The 25,869-nt window shown below is 29.9% G+C and overlaps 1 protein-coding gene across 3 annotated transcripts in view; it reads right to left on the reverse strand.

Annotated features, from left to right (window-relative positions):
* Positions 1 to 2,049: 2,049 nt before the first annotated feature.
* Positions 2,050 to 25,869, reverse strand: part of coro (protein coronin) — a 50,027-nt gene continuing 26,207 nt past the window's right edge. Inside the window, exons 2-7 of one of the 3 annotated variants that reach the window (XM_065510957.1) lie at positions 17,216 to 17,916; positions 8,347 to 8,613; positions 7,869 to 8,282; positions 7,512 to 7,805; positions 3,719 to 3,895; positions 2,050 to 3,654 (exon numbers count right to left, since the gene is read on the reverse strand). In XM_065510957.1, the coding sequence (XP_065367029.1) occupies positions 3,394 to 3,654; positions 3,719 to 3,895; positions 7,512 to 7,805; positions 7,869 to 8,282; positions 8,347 to 8,613; positions 17,216 to 17,413 (1,611 nt within the window). In that variant the 5' untranslated portion in view covers positions 17,414 to 17,916 and the 3' untranslated portion in view covers positions 2,050 to 3,393. Of the gene's footprint in view, positions 3,655 to 3,718; positions 3,917 to 7,511; positions 7,806 to 7,868; positions 8,283 to 8,346; positions 8,614 to 17,215; positions 17,917 to 25,869 lie in introns of all 3 variants that reach the window. The other 2 variants (XM_065510954.1, XM_065510956.1) reach the window with 2 other exon arrangements.

Genomic DNA, 25,869 nt, shown 5'->3' on the forward strand with positions numbered 1-25,869 from the left:
TCTACAAACCAATATTAAGTTCGGGTGACTCGTCGTTTTGTTGTAATTTAAAAAGTTAACATTTTATTTAGTAGATATTAGTGGTTTAAAAATTTCGGATATGTGCGAACATCGAATATAATCTTAAATAATATATTTTTAAATATTGATGGACCGACGATACAATTTAATCAAATTACTTGAGATTACTTATAATTTAAGAAATATTCGTAATCTTATTCATAAACGAATTTCAAATGTTTCAAACGTTTAGAAAACTAATTTTATTTTAAAATCCTTTGTAAACTTTAAACATCGTTATGAATAAGAGTGTAATTTCACTGTTTTAATATCATGCCGTAGATATATGAACAATATATCGCACTTGATCAACAAGAGGTTATTAACTCAAAATTTTCAGTAGAGGCCAAAAACTGTTTGTGGTTACATTTTAACCCAATTCTTGCAAAAAAAAATATATTTTTCTGAAACTTTTAGATATTTTGATTGTATTATTTTATCATCAAAACAGATCAACTCAAAATATAACCAAATTCAAATAATACAATTTGATTAACTTGAATTAAGGCTCAAATCAAAATACCTTTTTTATACTCGAAATATGTAATACATACCTTGTTTGTTCTTATGAAGGTAGTCATTACATTATCACGATAATGGTCTCCAATTTATTTTCGAGATGAACGAGTAATCGGAATACGTTGAACAGTAGATAGATATTGATGTTGTTAATTGATTTCTAGCAAAAAGTGAAATTTTAAAAATTTTGAGTTAATACCCTCTTGTTGATCAAGTGCGATATGAGGTTATACATATGTATATTTATATCAGTTTGGTTCTAATCCCAAATTAAGATGGAAAAAATTAAAAAAATGTGTGCATTAGAATAAAGCGAAAAACTATATACATATGTATATATTTTTTATAATAGCTAAAAACTTGCTCTCATACAATGTAAAACTGTTTTTAAATTTGTCGTTTAGTTTTCAGAAATTTAATATATAGAAATATATTTTAAATAATTAAAATTTAAAAAATAATTTTTGAACCTTTGCTCTTCTGATTTCGATATGCATGTTTAACATGCCCATTTTTGTAAAATGTATTGGAGAATTATCAAAATTTTTTAATTCACGCATCAAATAATTTGAAATACGAATAAACGATTAAAATGTAGTTAGTCAGTGAAGTATTCGGTTGGCCTGTAATTATTTACATTGATGCCTTAAAGTATGCAACACATTTAGTGAATTGTTATAAAATTAAAATGCAAACGGCTGCATGGAAACAAAAACTGTAATACATACACGAATGTATCAAAAACTTACCGTTATTTTATTATTCCAACTAATGCACGTAACTTCAACAAATATACATATATCTACGGTGTAAAATATCCTGCAGATAAATTTACCTAAAAGGTAACTTGACATTAATTTCCAATCAATATCTACGGGAAAAAATTACCAAATATTTTTACTCCATAAGTAACTAATCCCTGATAGATATCTTATTGTTGAAATTACGGGCATAAGTAGTCTAAGTCCAAAAATATTAAGTTTTGTAATTTTTGGGAAAAATTGTAATTTTTTTTAAAGTTTGACAGAATTATGTATATCAAAATAAGCGTAATTTCATAAGCTTTCCATTGGTATATAACACTTTCTAATTCAATTTGGGTTATAAAACAAAGTTTTTAGTTGAACCAAAACAAAATGCTACAATTATTGCATATTTTTTATTTATTTGTCAAGTTTTCTTTATGATTAAAATGTTAAATAGCTAAAATCAGATCGGGATGAAAATAGTTTTCCAAAAATACAAATAAAATACGATATTGTTTGAATTTTGAATATCGGAAAACTCCGTTTCGGTGAATTTATATACGGTTAATAACGTATTATTTTCAATTTTTTTCAAAAAGTTTAAATATTTTTGGACTTACACATGACACCAATTCAAGGACCTTTTTATCCTTTGATCCGACTCATTTTTCTTAGTCAATTTTTATTTTAGTTGGTAACATCCATACATACTAATGAAATAACATTTTTTGTTTGTTTTCTTTTTATTTAACTTTAATTTTTATTTTCTTTGAAAAAAATTACAAAAAGTATTTCTTTTTATTTGGGAGGAGGCATAATATAATATTTGTTATAATTAAATGGGGGTGGCGTTTCTTATAAGTTTTTCGATTTAATTACAAATAAATTGTTTTGTTTTTAATTTTAGTTTTATTTTTTACCTTGGCTTTACAAATTATTATAGAAAATATTGAATTAAAAACACGGGCGGATTTATGAAACAGTTTATGTATTATGTATTTGTTTAGTTAGTTTTAAATATATTTGGAGGGTTGTTGCTTTATTTTATTTTTTAGTTTTTCAAGAAGAAATATTATTTAAACTATAGTCGCATGTTAAGAGAAGAAGGCAGGTTGTTATTTTTTTTAAATTGTTTGTATAAAGAGCAAATTATTTATGATAATGTATGTAAGTGTAAGTAGTGGTATTTTGTAACAAATTAAATTCAACAAAATAAATTAAAAAAATAAAAAAAACATTGTTTTTTTTTCATTTTTTGTTGTAGTCATCATACTTAATTAAAGTTGAGCTTTTTGAGGCTTTTTAAAAATTAAAAATTAATTAAAAAACGATGATTTAATGGTTTTTTTACGATTAAAAATTAATTAAGTTTTGTTTTTTTGTTTATTTTATAATTAATAAAAAATAATAATAATAAAAAAAATTAATTTATAGAAATTAAAAAAAATAATACAAATAAAAACAATTTTATATAGTAAAAAAGAAATGGTGGTAAAAAATAATAAATACAGAGAGGGTATTTAGGAAGAGAGAGTAGAAGGATCAAACTATTAAAAGAGAGATAAGAAGTGTTGTATAGAAATTATAAGAGAACTAAGATGACAAGAGTTTAAATAATACAAACAAATATAATTTATAATAAAAAGGGAGTAAATAGTAATACGAATACAAAATTATAAGTTATATAGAGAAAATAATTAAAAAAACATGTATGTATATAATAATTTCCTTTGTTGTTGTTATTTTTTCTTCTTTGTGGTTTGTGTAATAATTATAATTAATTATGTATACATATTATGATAATGATACAAAAATAATAAAAGAAAGGCACGACACAACGTACTCCTTCTTGAATTCCTTTGCTTTGCTTCGCTTTGCATCATCATTATTCTTATTACTTTAATTTGTAGTTTTTGAAGTTTTTTTTGAAAATTGTTTCTTTGTAGTTTGACGTTTTGAAGTAGTTTGTAGTAGTAGTGTAAAAGGTAGTAGATTATTTAACTACAAAAGTTTGTAGCAGTAGTAGTTGTTGTTGTTGTAGTACTAGTATGAAAGGCGAAAACTGGATTTACGCCTCGTCCGACGCAGCAGTAGCTGCAGTGCCATTGTCATTATTGGCGCTCGAGTCGTTGGTATCCTTTTTATTGCTATCGGAGGCTTTGGTGTCATTGCTGTTGGCATTATTATTGGCATTCCTAGTGGCTACAGCATCGGTATCATCTTCTTGGGCCCTCACAGCTGCTTCCAAGGCTCTAATGCGATTTTCATGTTTAACAATAATCGCCTTGAGTTTACGTATCTCATCGGTGATATCACGCAAATCTTTTTCCTATAATTACACACACACAATTAGCATTAGGATATAAAAAATTTCACAATTTTTGTTAACTTACAGTTATACCACTAACCGTCGCTGACCCACTGGAGGCACCACCATCGGCAGCATTATTTCCACCACCCAAGGTCGCTGTTGTGGCACTTTTTGAGGTTCCTGCGGCTGCTTTATTGAGTATATTGGCCTTCTTGGACACCGACAGCGATTTGTTGGCCGATTGTGACACATAACCACCCTGCACAATAGAAACACGATCCTATTTAGATTTTTTAGTAATTCTGTTCGTTAAAGTTTTGTGGAACAAACAAGCAACACAAAACACAACTAGCAGGAGCATTACACGCCAGGCAGCGCTTACAATGAACAAATGCCATGAAAATAAGAATAAATTCTTTAAATTTCAACACGAAATATTAAAATGAATATTTCTTGTTTGCAATATTTAAAAAACAGTTTTCTTCTCAAGTTGAAAATTCACTTCTCCAATGATTTTCTTAATGCTAATCTTATACGAAATGCCTGATGACAAGTCCTGACAAATGGTGGTTAGCAGCTTGCTAATAACGCTGAATTTGCCGTAGTTTTAAAAGCATGATCATTTTAGGAAATATCATCAGTTTTCTATGTATTTAATTATTTAAAGAAATCATCAGTGTAGTACAATTTTCGTCTTTTATTTAAAGGCTTTCTTTTTATGATGGCATGATTGATTTTTATTTGATTTTCTTTGATAATGTAATGAGCAAATGAGTTATTAAAGCATTTTTATATTAGGGGACTTTCAACACAGGCTTTATGTTTATGGGGCTAGGTCAGCAGCAGCATAAATAGAACACATTCTTATAAACCATTCAAACAAAATTCAAGCAATTAACAATATAAAGTCTTAACATTAAAACCGAACACATTTTTTAGTTGCTAAATTATTTACAGCAAAAATAGGTCTGCAACAACTTAACGAATCAACAACAACAAACCAGAACATTTTTAAAATATTGGAATACATTAAATAAGCGGAAGTTTTAACAAGAATTTGTTTAAACTTAGGGTTTCGTAAAGATTATAAAGCTAAACTTTTTTTTTTCTGAAATCTGTTAATTAAACTGCCCTCACGAATGAGTCGCGAATTTGTCAAGGAGGTTTAGGTCCCGACTTGCGTTAGTGATTTGTTTCACTAACAGTAGAGCCAGTATGCCGCCTCAACAAGTGCACCAACTTGTTGAAGCAGCTATAGACACTAATTTCCTTCTCTGTTTCCCCTTTATACAGAGTGTGAATAATGGAGAATTATCAATTTGAATCTAAGTATAGGAGAATAATTACCAGGGAGTGCAGTATCGTCCTACTATCGGCCAATTTATGAAAAAAAAACAGGATGAGTCCATAAATCCACTTGACATAGTGAAGTAGGCTGGGCAGTTGAATATGTGGAGGGTGTCATGAGGACGGCACGGTCTATGCGGGACCTAAAGGCATTAAGCCTGTTGCTCTGCGATATCATGCAGACAGCGTTTAGTGAACTATCTTCGTGGGACTAAAGCAAAGACCGGGGGCTTAATCCGGACTAAAATGGAACTAATACTAGCAGGGGTAGACAAAATCCCTGGAACTTTCTTAAATAGCAAACTACTCTTCTGGAAAAAGAATACGTTGGATTTAAGCAAAAATGAAATCGATGCCTGTAGGAATTCTATAGGTAAAATTGAAGATTACGACCAAACGTTCCAAACTAGATCAAAACACCGGTTGTGATACCAATTCTGTCAAATAAATTTTAAAATCAGTAGAAAATTAACATTTTATAAGTAATTTCATTCAAAATTCGTAATGAATTCAATTTGCGACTGGTGGAATATATACATCGAACAGTTTAATATCGACAGCTTCGAACCTGAATGAATTCTTCGGTTTCGAATTTTTTGAACAGAAGGTTCAAAACTCGAATAGACGATTAACAATTTTAAGGAAAGATTGCAACAAAATAGTTGAGATATTCGTTTTTCAGAACAGCAAATAAGTAATTTTTACTATGAGCTCGCTCAGACATGATGAATCTACCTGTATGATTACTAGAATGATATGGCCCCTACTAAACCGATGGCGGACAACATATCTTCTTGGCCTGACACGCTCACAATTAAACAATGTAGTGGCGGTGAAAACCGGACACTCTCATTTTGGCAACCACGCGAGGAGACTTGGACTGCCCTTTAATGACTTCTGTAGAAGTTGTCAAAATGCAGAGGAAGATGAGACCATTTTTCATCTTCTTTGTCATTGCCCGGCATTAGCAGATATACGCATAAGGTTTCTCGGACATCGTTCCTTAAATAGTATTTCTGAGCTATCGGACATGAAGAATATAATGCATCAATGCCTTCATTAGGAATATTAATTGGCTACTCAAGCCAGACACGAGAAACTCCACGGAGTGACCCAGTACCCGTCAATGACTGGTGCAACTATTCTCCTCACTATTCCTCTTCTGACCACCTTCCTCTTCATTTCTCCTACTTCTTATTCTATCTGATTTTCCACTTCTCTTTTCATCTCTATCTGGCCCTCTTCTATTTCTATTTTCGGGTTACACAAAGGGACCTAAGTAAGCTGCTCTCTTTCCTGTTTCTGCCTGTCAACCTAACCTAACTTAACATTTCAAAATATTAACAAAAGAAAAACTACCTTGCAAATACGTTTGTAATGTTTTCGATAACTTTTCTATTTGCATCGGGAACAATTTGTCATATTTTACATCAGATAGCAATGAAATGCAGGGTAGCGGCTATTTTGGAAGGAAATAAATCTGTTATTGATAAGATAAAGAATATGGTGCATAAAAGGTTTTCCAAAACAAATTCTGTGGCTCTGAATCAAACTACTTGAAAGTGTAAATTTTAACTTTTTTGATTTTCATTTGAGCTTCAATTCTAACTAATATATTAGGAAATGTTTGGACAAACAAACAATAAAGACCATTAAAAAAAAAAACAAATTTGTGCATATAAGTGTCACACCCAGAAGATTTTTTTGGTTTTCCACTCCCTTCAAATTCCATGCATTTCCAAAGGGAAACGACTTTCCAATATTTTTAAATTAAAACGAATTTACGGTTTTAAATACATAGAAGAGAGTTTGTAAATTATTTTTAAATAAGAATCGAAAAAAAAAACAAGAGCTCCAAAAGTGCTAACATTGATATTTTAAACTCCTGTAGATAAAATCTTCCAAAACTGCCACAAAGGGGCAAGGATGTGATCCATTTTATGCTTACATTAAGTTAATACAATATACCATTTGATATTATTTGAATAAACGTTTCAAAAAATATAGCTTGTACTGATTCGATACTATATTTAAAATTCGAGGTACTAAGGCAGATAACCCTAAATGTACAAAAAATGTTGTGAAAAAATGAAACGCAGACGAGAAGAATATCTTCATACTTCAGCCGAATTTATCTAGGATTCATGATGCCAATGTAAATAAACGTTTTCAAAAACTGAAGAAAAATTTTCAAATTAAAAATTCAATATTCTAAAACGGACGCACCTAAATTATACAACTAAAACTAAGTATTGTGGATCAAAAAACGTTTTCGTAAAAGAAATTCATTTTCTCTAGAACTCTTTGTTGTGTGAAACAAAGACGGTTCCATATATAAGAGAAATGCTAGAATTTCTTAAACTACAACATTTTATATTGATAGCTAATATGCACTCAAACATGTTGGTGGCCATGGTCGAATCATCAATGAAAATTACATGATACCATGACAAAAAAATTGGCACCTTGAGTACTGTATTCCAATATTTGTGTAGCGTTTTTTGCAGGCAAGACAAATGATTACTTACTTTAAGCGAGAAGGTAACGGGTTCAGCATCTTCACCCATAATCCATTTTTCAGCGGTAATAGCAGCATCTTCGGCTAAAGTGTCGGGATATAAATCCTCTTGGAACAAGTCAGATTTGCGGGGTACAGTCATTGAAATAACTTGACACAAGCCATTATTGTTGAGACGATAGAATTTGGCAATTTCACAGGTGGTGACATCGCAGCCACGTTTTGGCATCATACCAATACCACGTTGGGGATCGGGTGTTTGGAAGGTATTGATATAATGGACAAATGGAGGTTCGGGTGTGACCTAAAAATAAATGCAAACAAATAATAAGAAAATTTACCGATTTTAAGTAAATCTAATGCTTACTTCAAAATATCTGATGACAGAGTCACCTTTACCACAGAGGAATATAAGATTTGTATCGGGATCGTACAGAGGGAACATTACACCATTGGATGTATCCAATTCAACCATAACAATAGGTTCGCTTAAAGCATCGGGTGCTCTAAGAGAATATTGTCGCTCTGAGGAACGATTAAAACCGGTGGTAAAGATTAAACCATGACGTAGGAAAATTGCTCTTGTCGCCTTTGAGCCTTCGTGACACAAAGCTTCACTCTCCACTTCACCTGTGCGCGGATCATAGATGCGAATCTTTTTATCTTTGCAGGTGGTTACCAGTTTTGAGCCATCCCAATTGAAACAGGCACTGTAAACAATGTCTGGATGTGAATCAATGTGTACCAAGATTTCACCAGTGCCAACATTCCAAATAACAACCTGAAATAGTATAAAATTTTATAAATTTCCCAACAGTAAGTAAAAAACACACAAGACAACCTACCTGATTGTCAGAGCCGGCTGTTAAGAGAACATTTAAAGCGGAGGGATGCCATAATACCAAACCAACACGTCTTTGATGGAAAACTAAATCCACAACGGGTTCGGTTAAAGTTCTGGAGAGACCACCATCGGGTATTTGCCAAACTTTAACAACACAATCTTCCGAACCGGAGGCAATTACATTGTCATTGTGGGGACACCAAGCAATATCAAGCACAGGACCCTTATGACCACCAACAAGGGGATGATCAGCAGCAATACGTCCCACCTTATAACAAAAATAAAGAAAGCAAATTAATGCAAATTATTATTAATTTTTTTTTTAAATTTCGAAAAATGTCATGTTATTTTTTTTTTCTAAAAAAATGTTTCAACTTAAAGAGACAAACAACACCCATTCACATCCTCCCACCCACTCACATTTGAAACATGACATACATTTTAACTGAATTATGTATTATTATTTATATGAACATGATTGCCTTCCCTCCCTGTACATTTCCCCATTCTCTGCTCCTATTTCTATCTCAACCTAGATTTTCGATTTTTCTCAGATTTTTTTTGTGTTCATTAATTTTCTTGTTTGATATTTTTGTTCTTATTTTTTTTGCATAGATAAATAATATTAAAAGTTGTTTTAGTTTTTTGTAGTTTTAAAAATTGCAATATTTACACCATTTCCCAATTGAATTGCATGGGAAGGGAAGTAAGAAATGCAATTAGATTTATGTTTGGAATATGATTTAATTTTTAAATGAATTAGCACCACAATGTTAACACATACTCCAAGAAGATCAAGAAGTACAGGCAGAAGTCAATCATGTCGGGGTCACCAATTATACAGTTTTGAAATAAAACAATTTGTTGTTTTCTCTTTGAAATCAAATTTTTAATTAATTTTTGAAAAGAAAAAACTTTAGTTATAATATTTTCAAAGCAACTATTTTTTATATTAATTTCAAAGTTGTTGTGGTATTGTACAGTAGCACCACAAATCGATCGTTTTCCATCACATTCACCCTTGTGTTCTTAAATAGTTTACGAAAAAGCAGGAAACTATGCATTATGTTGTGGCATTAGTTGCTACTTTATGTATTACTTTAGTTGAATCAGGACAACTCAAGGCTCCGGTTCTTTCTCCTACTTTATTTATTAAATGGCCTTCTTCGTCAAAATTTAAACTTTATCCATTCTTTTGGAGATGATAGCAAAATGTCCATTCATATTCATTCAAATATAGGCCAAGCCATCCGGAGATTGGGACAATTAAGTAAAACATGAATGATAAATTAAGATTTTGTGCAAATCTCTGAATGGGGTTATTCGAATTGAGTCGACTTTAATGCACGTAATTGAGACTTACGCATAATATGTTAACACATAAATGCCTAACATAACGAATTTATATAATTGCAACAAAAATAAGAAACCACTAATACAACTTACAAAAAATGTTATTTTTATAGTTCTAATAGTGATGAATTTATGAACCCTTTCCGGAAACCCTTCCATTAAGGTTTTTATAGTGATTTCTGCATCTTGTTCGAACAGGCGGTCCATCTCCATTTAAAATCTAACACTCTTTTGGACACCTTTTTTGCGCTTTCTCTATTAACAAGAGCCCAATATCTCGCCACTGGCCTCTTGGTACAAATACCTGAAGACTTTTCTTACCATAGTGACAGGATGCCAAATCAAGCCAAAAATAAGTGCACACATTAATAAGTCTTATGAATGGAAGCATCCTCTTTTGTAAACATTCCATGATGTAAATTTCGATATTTATAGAGCCCTTTGTGACAAATGTTAGGCTTCTTTTGCCGCAACTGCATATTATTTGCCATACCAAGAAGCTTTTGGGTCCTAAACTTTTCTACAACATTCCCTCGAGCATCAGCAACATAAAAATATTGACCCGGAAGCTGCGAAAAATATTGCACCAGGTATATTTTTTTTATAAAATTTGATTTCAATTTCCTTGCTTTGACTTTGGCTTCTAAATTTTTAGCAGAGTTTCTGTCAGGAACTTTTTGAGCCTTGTATGTTTTTAAACCTGCATTGGCTTTAACTTTTCGTACCAGCTTCGTGTTGGGAGCTCTTTTGAAAATGCTTTCTATTTATTGGCTTTAGAAACATCATGTGGGCACATTATGTACATGATTATGTACATGGACAAGTTCTCCCGATACTGTTTAATAACATTTGAATCAGTTTGACGGCAGATCTTTGATTGTTTGGCAATCGTTTTGTAGGACCAAATGGGTTTTGTTGAAAATATTTAATAATTTTAGTACACACTATTTTTTCGTCACTTATTTTAATCAGATTAACATCGAATGAACCTAATTGACATTAAACATGTTGATAAAAAAAAAAAAAATCAAATAATACTTGTGTTAAAAGTTTCAAGGAAAAACGTATATTAAGTTTTTTCGATCTCACTCCTTAGTATGTACCAGTAAATACCTCAACACTGCAAAGCAAATAAGTTATTAATAAAGCTTTGCCAACACGTATTTTAATCCAAAAAGGAATATATAAATCCAGAGAATATAAAAAGGATATTTTAGAAGAAATATGATCAATATGTGATGAGAAATTTAGGCGATTATCAATAAAATTTCCAAGGCATTTCATTCTATCATTTTAATCTATTCTCATACCATCAAGGGCAATATTTATGTTTTGCAGATCGAAACCAAAACCTATTATACTTGTTTTTCTTGGATTTACAGAAAAAACATTATCAGAGGCCCAAGACACTATTTCACTAATTAGGAAATATACTAATATACATATATATATATATATCGAAATAAACTGGATGGGAGGATCAGTATGGCAGCTGGTTGACGAAAAGCTTCTAGATGAAATTAAAAGTTGTCAGCCATTCATTCCTTCTCAACATCTAATTCTTTAGCTTCACTTAAATAGAAATCATTCATCTTTGATTTATAATGGAACAGAATCCATTCAACCTTTCAATGATTAAATTTTTGTTAATTCAAATCTAATACAAATTTAATTAACATTTTCGTAATGTTACAAGATTTGAACTGAAGAAAAGTTTAATAATTCAATAAATTTTATTAAGCTATTTTTTAATGGATTAATGTGCTATAGTATAATGAATGAATTCTTAAAGGAATGAAGTAACCGTATTGTTTGAAATACTAAAGAAATAAGACAACAATTCGTGCTGAATGATTTAATGGAATATGCTAAGAGAATTAACTCAAAATTTTTAAAATTTCACTTTTTGTAAGAAATCAACATAAATATTTATCTAATGTAAAAATTTTAACGTATTTCGATTACTCTTTCATCTCGCAAATTACATTTAAGACTATTTTCGTGATAATGCAGTGACTACCTTTGTATCAGCAAAATGGTATTATTTTGAGTTAATACAGATCTTTTAATAGAAATGCATCGTATATATTCATAAAAAAGGTATTATTTTGATTTGAGCCTTAATTCAAGTTAAAAATAATCAAAGTGTTTAATTTAATTTTAAGTTGAATATCGAGAAGTTTCAGAAAAATAATTGCAAAAATTTAGAAGAAGAAAAACAATGTAAATATATTTTCAAATGGAATTTTATTACTATGATGTATTCGGATTTTCAAATTCTCTTAAAATGAAAGTTTTAAAATTTTGAGTTAATACCCTCCTGTTGATCAAGTGCGATATTTAATTTAATTTTGAAAATTTTGAATTAAGAATTAATTATTTCGATTATATTAATGCCGATTATATTAACTTGCATGTGCAAATGCAGAATTAGGAACATGAAATAATAACTTTGAATTACTTCCAGAATAAATATGTTTCTGGTATGCATCATTTCAAACATACATATCTTCGAATTTTGTAAAATTTATGATTTTCAATGAAATTGCAATTGAAATTTGGAAATGGTTTTGTATGATATATGTAAATCTGTCGTCATTCAATGTGACTCTCGCCAAAAAAAAAATACATATTTGTTCATTTAGTATGTGTATGGGTAATTCTGTGGCTAGCTGCTATAAGTTATAATATCCGCCGGATACTGTACGTAAATTATATGTTCATATATAGTATATATATCTATGTATGTATATATAGCGTATCGGTGTCGTGTGTATAAAACAGGTGTCAAAAATAAAAGATTTTAATAAAAACTGACAGGTAACATAGTATTTCTTACAGATAAATATATTAATTTAATCTAAATTATTTTTAATTTATGTATTTAGAACTATTTATATGTTTTTGTAATAGTTGTAATGTAGTCTAACAGGATTTGAAAACTATAAGTAAAAATGTTCCGGAGATAAATAAAATTTTACCTGGAAAGGATGTAAAATGTTAGACAGATTAAAAAGTTTAAAAAGTATTACTGGAAACTCACTTTTGGATTAGTTTACGACTTCCAACCGAAACCCACTTAAAATTATCTAATACTATTTTCCTATCGAGTCACATTTGACATGTAGTGCCGAGAAAAATCAATTGGTTATTTTATACATCCCAGGTAATCTAGTGTGAAGACAATTGTTTCAAAGTAATCTAGAGTGTAGCCACTTTAAACGTTTATTTTGTACAGCACTTTTTTGTGAGTAATTCGTACAAACTGGTTTTATACAATTTGTATACAGCTCTTTAGTGTATCTAAGTAACCTAGGGTGTAGTCACTTTAAAAGTAATATTACCCACCAGAATTAATCTATTGGAGAGTTGTCGGAGGAAGCTTTGTTTACAAAGAATTGGTTATTGGACTGTCTAGAGATGTCGTTTTAAATGACTATTTGAGGTCAATTAGTATCAGTAAATGATCAAGTAACCAGTTAGTTAGCTATTAAGATAACTAACTCTATGTAACTGGAATAGATGGGGGTAGTGCACTAATTTTGCAGGTTGCACTAATACTTAGTGATAATGCAAAATTAGTGCAATCATTTTGTTCATATAGTGCTGAGTTGAAAATTAGCAGCCTCACTAAACATTAAATTAGTTGATTTAAAAAAATGCAATCATCAGTTTATTACAAGTTTTTTGTATGCACTAATTTGAGTGCAACTTCAAATTGTGCACTAAATTTTTAAGTTCAAAATGGTTTAAGTTTATTTCGGTACACTAATTTAAAACTTAAGACTAATATTTCATTAAAAATAACAAAAAATATTTAAAATTTTTGTTTTTCGAATTTGGATTCAACAATTTCATGACTACTAGTTAAAAAATTATCACTATCACTATTTTTTAGTGCTAGTTAAGAAATAAGCATTATCACTAAAGCTGATAAAAAATAGTGCAAACTAAATTGTTTGCAATTTTAGTGAGTTATAGTGCAATGCTGATTTCGTATGTAATTCCAAAGCGTTGGCAACTTTTGATCATTTGAGTTATAAAACATTTATTTTGTTAGATATCAAGGAAAAGTCTAAAGTTATTTTTTAACAAAAAAAAGTCAACAAAGTTTTTGATTTTGGAAAAAAAAAATATGTTTTGAGTTACATAATATTTATTTTGATAGATATCCAACTCTCATCCTACTAAGCGACCAAATAGTTCTTCAAGGAAAATATCTAAGCTTTCTTGTGAAAAAATGGCCCATTTAAAAAAAAAAAAATTTGGATTTCGGAAACAATATCGAACATTTTTAATTTTTTTGATGAAAGATTGAAAAAATATGTAGCTATCTAAACTATTTGGGGCACATTTTGCCATAGATCTAAGAACAATAGGCAATAAGTTACATGGATGAGAAAAAATAACTGTTTGGCCAAAATGTAAAATTTTGAAAAAAAAAAGTTTTTGATTTTCAAAAAAAAAAATCCAAAATTTTATGTTTTGAGTTACAAAACATTTATTTTGATAGATATCAAACTCTCATCCTATTAAGCGACCAAATAGGTCTCCAAGGAAAATATCTAAGCATTCTTTTGAGAAAAAAATGGCCCATTTTAAAAAAAAATTTGGATTTCGGAAAAAATATCGAACATTTTTTTATTTTTTTTTTCAAAAGATTGAAAAATTAGCTATCTAAACTATTTGGGGCACATTTTGCTAAGAACAATAGCTAATAAGTTACATGGATGAAAAAAAAGCCAAAATGTCAAATTTTGACCCCTTCTAATTCAGAGAGTTCTTGACCGATCTTAAAAAATTGTGTCTGAATTACTATGTAATAGGTCTAACCTTGGTGCAAATTTCATCCCGGAAGACATCGATTTTAAAATTTGGTTCAATTGACATCAATATATTTGATGAACAATTGGGAAAATATCGATATAATCGGCAAGTTAATTTCGAAATAAAAATCAATCATGCTTTATTCAATAGAATAAAGCCAAGATCGGTAAATGAGGAAAATGCTTTTGACAAATAAAGTGTCATAAGTAATTAACATGATAATGGAGATAACTTAAAATAGAGACAACTTTAATAAGCAATTCTTTAAATTTCTTTAATTCCGGATTTGAAATTATAGAGATAAACCTTTGAGGACATAATTAAACAATGTTTTACAAACAATTTTCCTCAACTAATAATAATTATGAACAACTATTATTCCAAAAAAAACCACTTGATATATTTATATTGTATTTGAAAAATAAGAACAATTCTGACATCATTTCTTAGGCCAGTAAGGTGTTAATACGGAATCTTTCAATTTTGAAATTATTATTTCCGTTTAAACCACACAAATACACAAAGACACATACTGCAACACACTACACCGGGAGGGAAAGTATCAAAAAACAAAAAAAAAAAAATAAATATTCCAAATTTATATTCGAAATCAAAATTTTGAATATAAAAGAAACGATTTTGTTGTTGCCGTTCGTTCGTTGTTTTTGTAGTACGTTTGTGACTATTTTGGGAAAATGAAACAGAAAATTATTTATAAAAATAGACTACTTGATTGTTTCATGCGTTATACTACTATAAACTAATACTTGAACAAACTGTTGTACATAAATATGTACGTATGTATATTTAACAATTTGTTTCTTTTCGTATGGTTGTATGTGTGTCTGAAAGTTTTTCTTTTTTGGCCAATGGCCAACAAAATGGGGTAACGCGCGCAAAAAACACATATGAGAACAAAAAAAAAAAAGTAGGAAAAAATATAAATAAATATTGGAAAAAAGTAAAATTAACGGAAATTTTTTTCAAATTAAATAAATAAATATATAGATGAGATATAAATTAAAATAATATAAACAAAATTATTTTAAGAAAAAATTATAAAAAATTATCTATTAAAAAAAAATAGATTTCCAATTATTTTATCTTATGGTGGAATTTTTTTTAGGTAATAATAATTTGTTAATGGAATAAAATAGATTTACTTAATTCAAAAGAAAACTTTATGACTATCGATCACTACAAATTGTTGTTACATTACTTTCAATATTTATAACACTATCGAGAATAATCGAGTATGCTTTCACTGCACAATTAAAGTTTTCAACAATTTGTCTACTTTTAACTAAGACGTATCGTATCCATCATACTCTGTAAAACTAGGAATTCCAAAAAAATGTTAAGTCATCACTTTTCTTCGCAAGCTCCTGCATCAATAAAAAACTGAGCAGTAAGATCATTCTTTGATTATTTCAGATTCCAGAGCAGTTTCTAATGAATGTATGAATTTCAGCGAGACCCAATGGGGAGGTACAAAAACCCCAAAACGGATGTCTCAAAATGACAATTTCCACATCTTCAAGAGGAGACTGTACACAACAAAACACATTGCAAATATTCAAGTGGAGTGGTTGACCGTCCTAGAACTGTGAAGAACTAAGTTCGAAGAAATCTACTCCGGAAGCAGCAAATAATGACGCAGGAAATAAATATATCAAAGGTATTAATTTATTGTATGACTTGAGACTTCGGGCATACATACCGAACATCTACTTGCGTCGGAATAAATGCTAATTACGTTTACAAATGATAAACACTTTTACATTGGAGGAGACTTTCAACAAACAAAATGACCGATTTTAAGCTATATCATCTCGACAAGCATCGAAAGTGGTAAAAAATAGGGGTAAAAAAATCAAAGTATTCGAGGGTTTTTTTGCTATATATGATCGATTTTAAATAGCAATCTAGGAAGGACATCTTCATCGACTCCGCTGGGGTATAAGACAAAACAACACAAAACTGGTTAAACAACAATTTATTTCCACTGATTATTGACTCCAGATTTGAATCATTTAGATTATAAATTGTGGTCTGTTTTATAGAGCATTGTCTGTACTACTCGTCACCTAAATTTGTTCCTTATCAGTATAGTGGACAGTTTACCTATAGATTTGGTGCGATATGTGGTAGACGATTGGCTTGATAGACTTCAGCCATGCTGGAAGGGAAACGAATTACATCTGTAAAAATTTTGAAGAGCTGATTTAAAGCAATTACATACTCCCCTATCTACATATTCTATAAAAACTTCCATATGCGAGTGGTGTCATAACAAATTCGAAGCTGCAACATTTCCACTAATTCACAATATTTATGTGTTGCTGTCGTTATTCAAATAAATCCAAGTTGGTGCTTTTCTATATTTGATTCGAAAGTTTCTATCTATTTTCAAAATTCTATATATAACTTCAACTTCAAAACAAAACAAGAGAGTGAAAAATACGACTACGTGTGAGTGTTGGTTTGTTTGGTGTTTGAATAAAAGTGTCTGCCGGTGTAACCAAGTACTACACCACTAGCTTTCGTATAACTGTGCTACCAAATACCAAAAAAAAAAAAAAAACAATTTTTTTGTTTAAACGTGTAATGTTTTCCTAATGAAGATATAAATAAAGGAAGAAATAAATGTCTATATATATAAATAAATATTCTATATATGACTTACTTACCTTATTATGAGGTAAAACTATAAATGCACCACCACCTGCCGATTCAACAATGATGGCCAAAAATTTTGGATTCACTGCACAAAATGTTGAATCCCAACTACTTTTGGAGACACGTATATTATCGTAGCATTGTTCACGTTTCAAAGCTTGACCGTAAACGTGACGAAATTTTGAACTTCTTACTACACGAAAAGACATTTTCTATTACTTTTTCTTCTACTTCTGCGTTTGTTTATTCTTTGTTGTAGTTGCTTGCAGTTGTTGTTGTTGATAATAATGATAATAATAAGGTTGTAGTTGTTGTGTTACAGTTATTTTTTGTTGTCGTAGTAGTTGTTGATGTATGTTTGTTTGTTTATTTATTTTTGTTTTGTTTACTTTTCCTTAGTCAATCACTCAGCGAAAAACGTACAATAACAATAAATTTATAGGAAAAGTTTTTTTTATACAATTTTGAATTTCTTTTAAAACTAAAAAAATTATACACAGCTAGAAAATTTGACTCTCTATCTCTTTTTCTTTTTTTTATTTTGCCTCATTCAACATGCATGAGAGTGTGAAGAAGTTGTAGCTTGTTGCAGGAGGTTGTTGTTTTCTATACAAAAATAAAATCTATATTAAAATAAATAGTTTATTTTAGTTATTTTTTTCTTTTTGTTATAAAAAAAAGGCGGCAAAACAATCACATTCGTTCAATGAAACTAAAAAGAGAAGAAGCACAATGAAAAAATTAAATAAAATATGTAAGTATAGAATTAAATATATTTTAAAAGCTATTTTATGTTTATATTTTGCATTTGTGTCTTAAGTGGTTTTATAAATATTTAATAAGCGAGGGTTGTTTGATGATTAATGGAAACTTTTCCAAATATTTAACTAATAAGTCCAAAAAAATCTTTTGAATTATACTTAAATTAACAAAATAAATTAGAACATAATTAATACAATTTTTAAATAGAAGACAAATTAAAAAGTATTAATTGTAATGGTAGAGACAAAACAATGAAAACTTAGTTTTCATTTTTACAAAAAATGCATTGGTCAATTAAAGTTTCAATCGTCTCCTTTGAAATATGTATTTGCCATTCTCTAATAACCAAATCTTTAAAATGTACCTGTATACGATTCCAATCACAGTATATTTTATGATATGAATTCGACCTTGCCCTGAAAAATAGCCCCGCACCATAATGTTGCCACCGCCAAAGTTCACAGTTTTATTTGTGTACTTGGGGTCCAGTCTATTTCCCTTCGATCGTCTTACAAATGTTCTCCCATCACTGCCTCACAAATTGTATTTTGATTGATCCGAAAAGAGAACAGTATTTCCTTTCTCTTTCTTGGGCAAATTGTATACGAGCTGTACGATTTTTTAGAAATGGGAGCAAACAGTTCGAGAACTAATTTCCAATTTTAGATTATTGCTAAACTCCCGAGGATAATTTCTGGGAATTTCTTAAACACCCTTGCTACTTATTAAATGATCTCGTTTTGATGTAGTTTTACAAAGTCTTCCTGCCAAATGTATAGACTTTTTGGATTCAATTTAGTTCTGTGCCCATAAATTACTTCTAAAATGACTCTGGTTCTATGGTTTTCATAAATATCCACATTTCACTACTAGCCTACTTTCAAATTCTCAAAATTCTACCTATTAATCACTTTATTGTATCTAATTCTTTTACAAACAAAAGGCTCCACCAAATTATTTGTTTCAACTTACTATTTCCTTTCAATTGTTTAATCACTGTGAATATTTTTTTTTTTTATATTATCTAATAAATTAAGCACACTAAAACAATAACATTTAATCACTTAGATAGAAAAAAAATAAAATTTACAACTAATATTTTTTAATCAAACCAAACGTATGAACAGAAAAAATAAAAAAATAAATACAACAACACACCAATCAAAAGAAAATCTATTTTTGCCCGATGATTTAACTAACAGCGCCCGCAAGCAGCAACAACAACCCAATAAAACTACTACTGAGCAAACAAGGAATTTGTTCCATACAAAGAAAGCAAAATAGAAATACAACAATAACAATAACAAAAAAATAATAAATTTTAGTATAATCAACTACTACTATTTGTACAACAACAAAATGTTTGTTATAACTGAAGAAAAAAATAAAGAAAGAAAGATACGAAAGAGGAGTTGTATCATTGAACTTGTTGACAACAACGATAATTGGTTGGTTTCAAATACAAATTAAATAATAGAGAAATAAACTAGACACAAAACTATGCAAAGTTGTTGATTTTAATATAAATAATACATATTTTTTTTATTTAAATTCATACAATGCATAATATCTAGTCTTTTGTTATTAATTGTTAGTATAACTTATTTTTTTTTTGAATTTGCGCTCTAATATAACAAGAAAAACTGTTATAAACAAGTAAGAGTGTTATATTCGGCTGTTCCGAATCCACCATCAATATGTGACAATCCTCACAAAAGCTGGTAGAACGATTTAGATTCATATACAACTTGTTTATGTCCAATTTTATCACCATATTAATTATTATAAGACAATTATGTATGTATGTTTAAGTCATTTTCTCAGGGAGACCTTATATGGGGACTAGGGACAAATGTTGCCATACTTCACAGTAAAATTCCAGAGTACTTTGAACTAATTTGTACATAATTTTATCAGGATTGCTGCATAATTCCCGGTCCACACTGTGAAATATTTGCTGCAAAACATTTTTAAATTCTCTTTGAAACTGCATTCGTGTCCACACAGTGAAGTTTTTGGTTTTCAGTTTTTGACATTTCTGTACAGAACGAATATGAACGAATAAATGTGGATGACATACCTACTCAACAAAAACTTCATGTACATGAAACAGAGTACCCTTTTCCATTCATCTTTCCACTTTTATCAACAAACTCAAATGCTTTGCAGCAAATGTTTCACAGTTTGGATGAGGACTCATTAACATATTTACGACTGCTAAAACAGTATTAAGTAAAGGGCGGTCACTATTATTTCCCATTTTTAATACTTCTTTCGTTTGAAACCTATCGTGTTTTCAACAGACATTCGGACATTGCTAGATCGTCTTAGAATCTTATGTGGACCCAGAATATATATGTATACTAATGTCGGTCTGCGATAAATATTTGAATATGTTACAAATGGAATGACAAAATCAATATACCCCATCGTTTTGATGGTGGATATAACAAATGAAAGCAAATTCAATAACATTTTCGCATAAAAACATTTACTTGTGTATGCAAGTCGGTCGAATACATGGAAAGAAATTAAAGTATAGAGTTCATAATTTTTCTAATGCGATCTATGATCCCTCAAAATATTGTATTTATTACTTCTAAGCTGATTTTGCTATTCCAGTGATTGTTCAAAAACATCGAATTTTTTTTTTAGAAATTATTCTCGGGAAATTCCGTAAATTATTGTATAAGTTTATATCTTTAAATTACGCACAGATAAAATAGATTCATTGTGATTTGTTGCCAATGGAAAGATTCAATTATATTCATAGATTTTTTCTATACTAGCAACCGAAAACAGAAGAATTAAAAATTAGGATTTAAATAACCTAATTTTTCAGCCATAACGGAAAAATTGGTTCAAGTTTGGTTCGACCTACAGATCGTTGCTTATCTTTCGCCAGATCATGAGCGGCAAAAAATGTACAAGAATCTGCAATTAAAAAGTTTGGGGTTATTTTAACCCCAAGTGCCATTAAGATTTAATTCCCATTTTTGTGCTGTTTTTATAAATAATAGACTTTATGTAATATTTTCCTTAAGTTTCATCAAAATCGGCCCAAAAATAAATAACATTTCGCTATCTTTAAATTAGATATTCCAAATATTGAAAAATTAGACCTGTGAACTTCACAATTTAAGGCTTATCGTCTTCCAATTTTAGTAAAACTTTCAGAGGTTTTACTTAAAATTCATAACAGTAAGGTAATTGAGATTATTCGCCAAAATATGACCAAATAATTTGTTTTTCTCGAAAATTTCAAAATTTAAATCGCAGGTACAGAAAAACTTTAGGACATATTTTCATAATTTTATCATATTTGTATTCCCTATTATATTCTCAATAAATCTCAATAAGATGATAAAATTCTGAAAGTTGTTAAACAAAATTTTTAAAAAATTGAAAATAGAGTTTTGAAAGTGCCGTTAAAAAAATATTTTTTTGGTCAAACCTGCGAATAGGTTAACGGTATCCTACGAAGACAAAAACACATACATATATAAGTAAATATAAGTGAATATATGTATATTAGGTAAAAATTTAACCTATTTCTGTTTATATGGCTCATTAGAACGACAATTACGTACACATTTCTATTATTTAAAATTAATATGCAAAAATAATTTTTTAGTGGCAACATTTTTACAAAAACTGAAAATATTGCATTTTTTCCCCTTGCAAATACATCTCAAAAATTCAGAGGGCTTGCGGCCCATCCGATTTACCTAACAATTGTTCAGGATGATTTTTTTACCAATGTTCACCAAAGTGGGGGTTGAGACTGGCAAAAATCCAACTTTCGATTATTAAGGGCCATCCTAATGTATCAAATACTGAACTCCGCTATTATCCTTCTTTTTGTCGATTATAAGTTTATGGCCCATTTCCTTGATTTTACACGTATTTTTAGGTAGAGCAATAAATAATTTAGTTTAATAACAATTTATTGTTGACAAATCTATTTTTTTCTTTAGGATCTTATTTCATTCTGTTAAATCTTATTTCAAGGCTCAATGGCATCCTAATACAATAATTAATTTAAAAATATTGTTTAAATAAATATGCTGAAATCCTGATTTATTTAAATTTATAGTAAAATTCTAAAATTTAGGTTTCAAATGTGAAATAAAAACTAATCGTAATAATAAATTTACATAAACATTACTGATTATTTTCTTTCCGTGTAATGATTGTGGAAAAAAAGCGACATGAAAATGATATCACACAACAATGGCCTTAAGATGAAAATACAAAAAAAAAAACAATAACAACAAGTGAATAATATTGTGCATACAATTTTTTTAGACCATTGTTAACTTCCAGACTTGCATAATAACAATAAAAATACGAAAAAATAAAATAAATACAAATGATAAGAAAATTAAAAAAAAACAACACACTATTTTCCATTTTAATGTTTGTTATTATTGTATGAAAATGTTGCAAAGAGCCAAAAGCTAACGGAACCAAAGGATGGAGAGGAGCAGAGAAGAGATACAAAAAAATCAATGGATTTTATTTTGTTCATTCATTTAGTTTTCAATTTATAAAACAACAACTACAAGAATAATAACATTTTGTATAAAGAAATAATAAAACCAACAACAACAACAGGTGGCGCTATTTGAAACTGACATTGAACTTTAGTTTGTTTTGTTTACATGTTCGTTTCATGCATACATGAATATGTACTACATACATGTATGTATGAAATATGCACTTCCATTCATACAAACATATGTATGTATGAATAAAGGTGCACACACAACATGTTTTTTTTTTATAGAGTAAGTAATGTTTAGACATGTTTGTTTACAAAGTAATTAAATGGTAATCATGGTTCAAACAAATTTTAACATCAAAATAAATATTTATGTGCGAGTACTTTTTTAATGTTTGTTTGCGGGCAAATTGAATAAATCAAAATTTTGTTAAAATAAATTAAATACATAAATTTGTATTTAGTTTTTCATTTTATCTCATAAAATACGCTTAAATACTTAGTATGTGTAAGTGTGTGGTTAGAAAATGCCGTAATAGTTCAACAAGGTTTTTTGTTTTAAATAAATGTTCTTTGACAAACAAAATTAAAGATAGTAGATATGTAGTTTAAAAATGCTAAATAAAGTCATAGACCTTTTCAGTTAAACAACATATAATACTCTGAACCTTGTTTTGGTATTTTTATACCCTACACCACCATAGTGGGGAGGGTATTATGCGTTTGTGCAGATGTTTGTAACGCCCAAAAATATTAGTCTAACACCCACCTTAAAGTATACCGATCGACTTAGAATCTCTTTCTGAGTCGATTAAACGATGTCCGTCCGTCCGTCTGGTTGGCTGGCTGGCTGGCTGGCTGGCTGGCTGTCCATGTAAACCTTGTGCGCAGAGTACAGGTCGCAATTTTGAAGATATTTCGATCAAATTTGGTACATATTACTTTTTCGGCCCAAGGACCAAGCCTATTGAAACTGGCTGAAATCGGTCCATTATTTCACCTAGCCCCCATACAAATGTCCCCTCGAAATTGGACTTTATCGGTCATAAATGTTTAATTTATCTATGTATCTACACAAATTTCGCTCCAAATAAGTTTTATATATACAAAATTCATGTCACCAAATTTTGCTACGATCGGTCCATAATTAGTCATAGCTCCCATATAGACCCGCTTCCGAAAATCACTTTAAAGTGCATAAATCGCTTAAAAATGTTGGTATACACACAAAATTCAACATAGTTAACTTTAATATAGACATAAATCACACGACCTAATTTTATGGTGATCGGTCCATAATTGGTCATAGCTCCCATATAAGGCCCACTTCCAAAAATCACTCAAAAATATAAATTATTGATATTTTAAAAGAAAAATATTTTTACTCATTTACTTGGTGTAGGGTATTATATGGTCGGGCTTGACCGACCATACTTTATTACTTGTTTTCTTCTAGGAAATGCTTATATGTAGATCTTTGAGATCATTTCAAACTACTTTTACAAAACATTGCTGAAAGTAGTTTGTGGTATTTTCAGGTCTTTCGCTATGAAATGTATCGAACTTTTCCTACCATTTGTCGATTATAACTTTAAGCTTTTCTTTTTTACAAGAATTTTTATTTCGTTAGTTCACGTGGTAGCTCACTATATGCTAATGATTGAGATCGAAAAAACCATAACACACGTTTTTCCATAAAACTTTTAACCCAAGTATTATTTAACATTTTTTTTTAACAAGTTACCTTTGAAAAGTATGTCAGTTATTATGTTCATTTGTTGTTAATCTGAAATAAATATAAATAATTAAATATTTTTCACAAAACCAAACTTGGTCCTACAGAATGTTGGCCAAACAATCAAAGGTCTGCCGTCAAACTGATTCCAATGTTATTAAACAGTATCGGAAAAACTTGTCCGTTGATAGAAAACCTGGTTTATGTAGAAGAAATGGTCCACATGATATTTCTAAAGCCAATAAATAGAAAGCATTTTCAAAAGAGCTCCCAACACATCCGTTAGGAAAGCAGTCCGGTTAGCTCAGTGTTCGGACTAAGGCAATGTAGGTTTAAAAACAAACAAGGCTCAAAACATAGGGTAACATAGAGACGAGACGTAATTGTCAAAAACCTAACTCTTGCAACAACAAAATAAATGCTACTCAATGTGTTTGTATCAAACATATGATTTGTTGTATTTTTATTTGACAAATCGGAGTGTCTCGTCTCTATGTATAATTCTCTATGTCCCAAATGTAGACATATTTGCTAAATATGTCTCAAATACGCGGGTGATATTTGCAAAAACGTAATGATGTAACGAATTACGTCGAAACATATTTAACTCGGCGTATTTAACTTCACTCACATCCTGACAGGAACTCTGCTAAAAATTTAGAGGCCAAAGACAGAGCAATTGAAGTCATATTTTATACAAAAAATACACCTGCTGCATAATGAATGACGAAACGTATGTTCTGGAAAATTTTTCCCAGCTTCCGAGTCAATATTTTTATGTTGCTGATGCTCGAGGGAATGTTGCAAAAAATTTTCCCAAAAAGTTCTTGGTATGGCAAGCAATATGCAGTTGCGACAAAAATAAGCCATACATTTGTTACAACGGGTTTGACATTCTCTCACTATAGTAAACAAGGTCTTGAGTGGTACAAGAACAATAATGTGGTATTTGTACAAAGAGAGACAAATCCTCCAAACTGACTGGAGCTAAGGCCAGTGGAGAGATATTGGACTCTTGTTGAAAGAGAATTGAAGTTGTCCAAAAGTGTGGTAGATTTTATTTATTCGAACAAGATTTTATTTATTCGGTGTTGGACTCTTTATTCGAACAAAGCACTATTGGTTAGAACTATAAAAATAATATTTTTTGTAAATTGTAGTAATAATTTCAATAAAATAAACAAATGAAAACTGTAGGTTTAGTGGTTTCTTTTTTATTAACATTTATGTATGTTAAGATTTTTTCGATCTCACTCCTTAGCAGTCAAGTATAATCGATGAACTAGATCAAGATTCAACCTGTCGCATGCAGGTATTCTTTAAGGTCACACAGTCTATTGGCCGATATATTAGATATCTCATTAAGCATATTCGTTCAGAAATCTAAGTCTTGACAAATGAAGAGCGGGATTTTAATTGAGAAGAAGAATAACTGTTTTTTTTCTTTTCGCGGTCCAGGCAGTAACTGTTTAAAGAAAATTCAAGCCTGCTTGATTAAGAGTGACCAGTTAAAACTTTCACTAGCCTCGGAATATCCTTCCAATTCCTTATCAGATACGTTTCTCATCGTATAAAGGCCACATTCTCCAGCCAATCATGTTTCCATTTTGTGCCATCAATTTTCTGCCCTCTGAAGATCTCTGGAGGTTTTGGTTGTAGTAGTT

Source organism: Calliphora vicina, chromosome 5, assembly GCF_958450345.1.
Source record: "Calliphora vicina chromosome 5, idCalVici1.1, whole genome shotgun sequence".
In the NCBI taxonomy this organism is placed as follows: Eukaryota; Metazoa; Arthropoda; class Insecta; order Diptera; family Calliphoridae; genus Calliphora; species Calliphora vicina.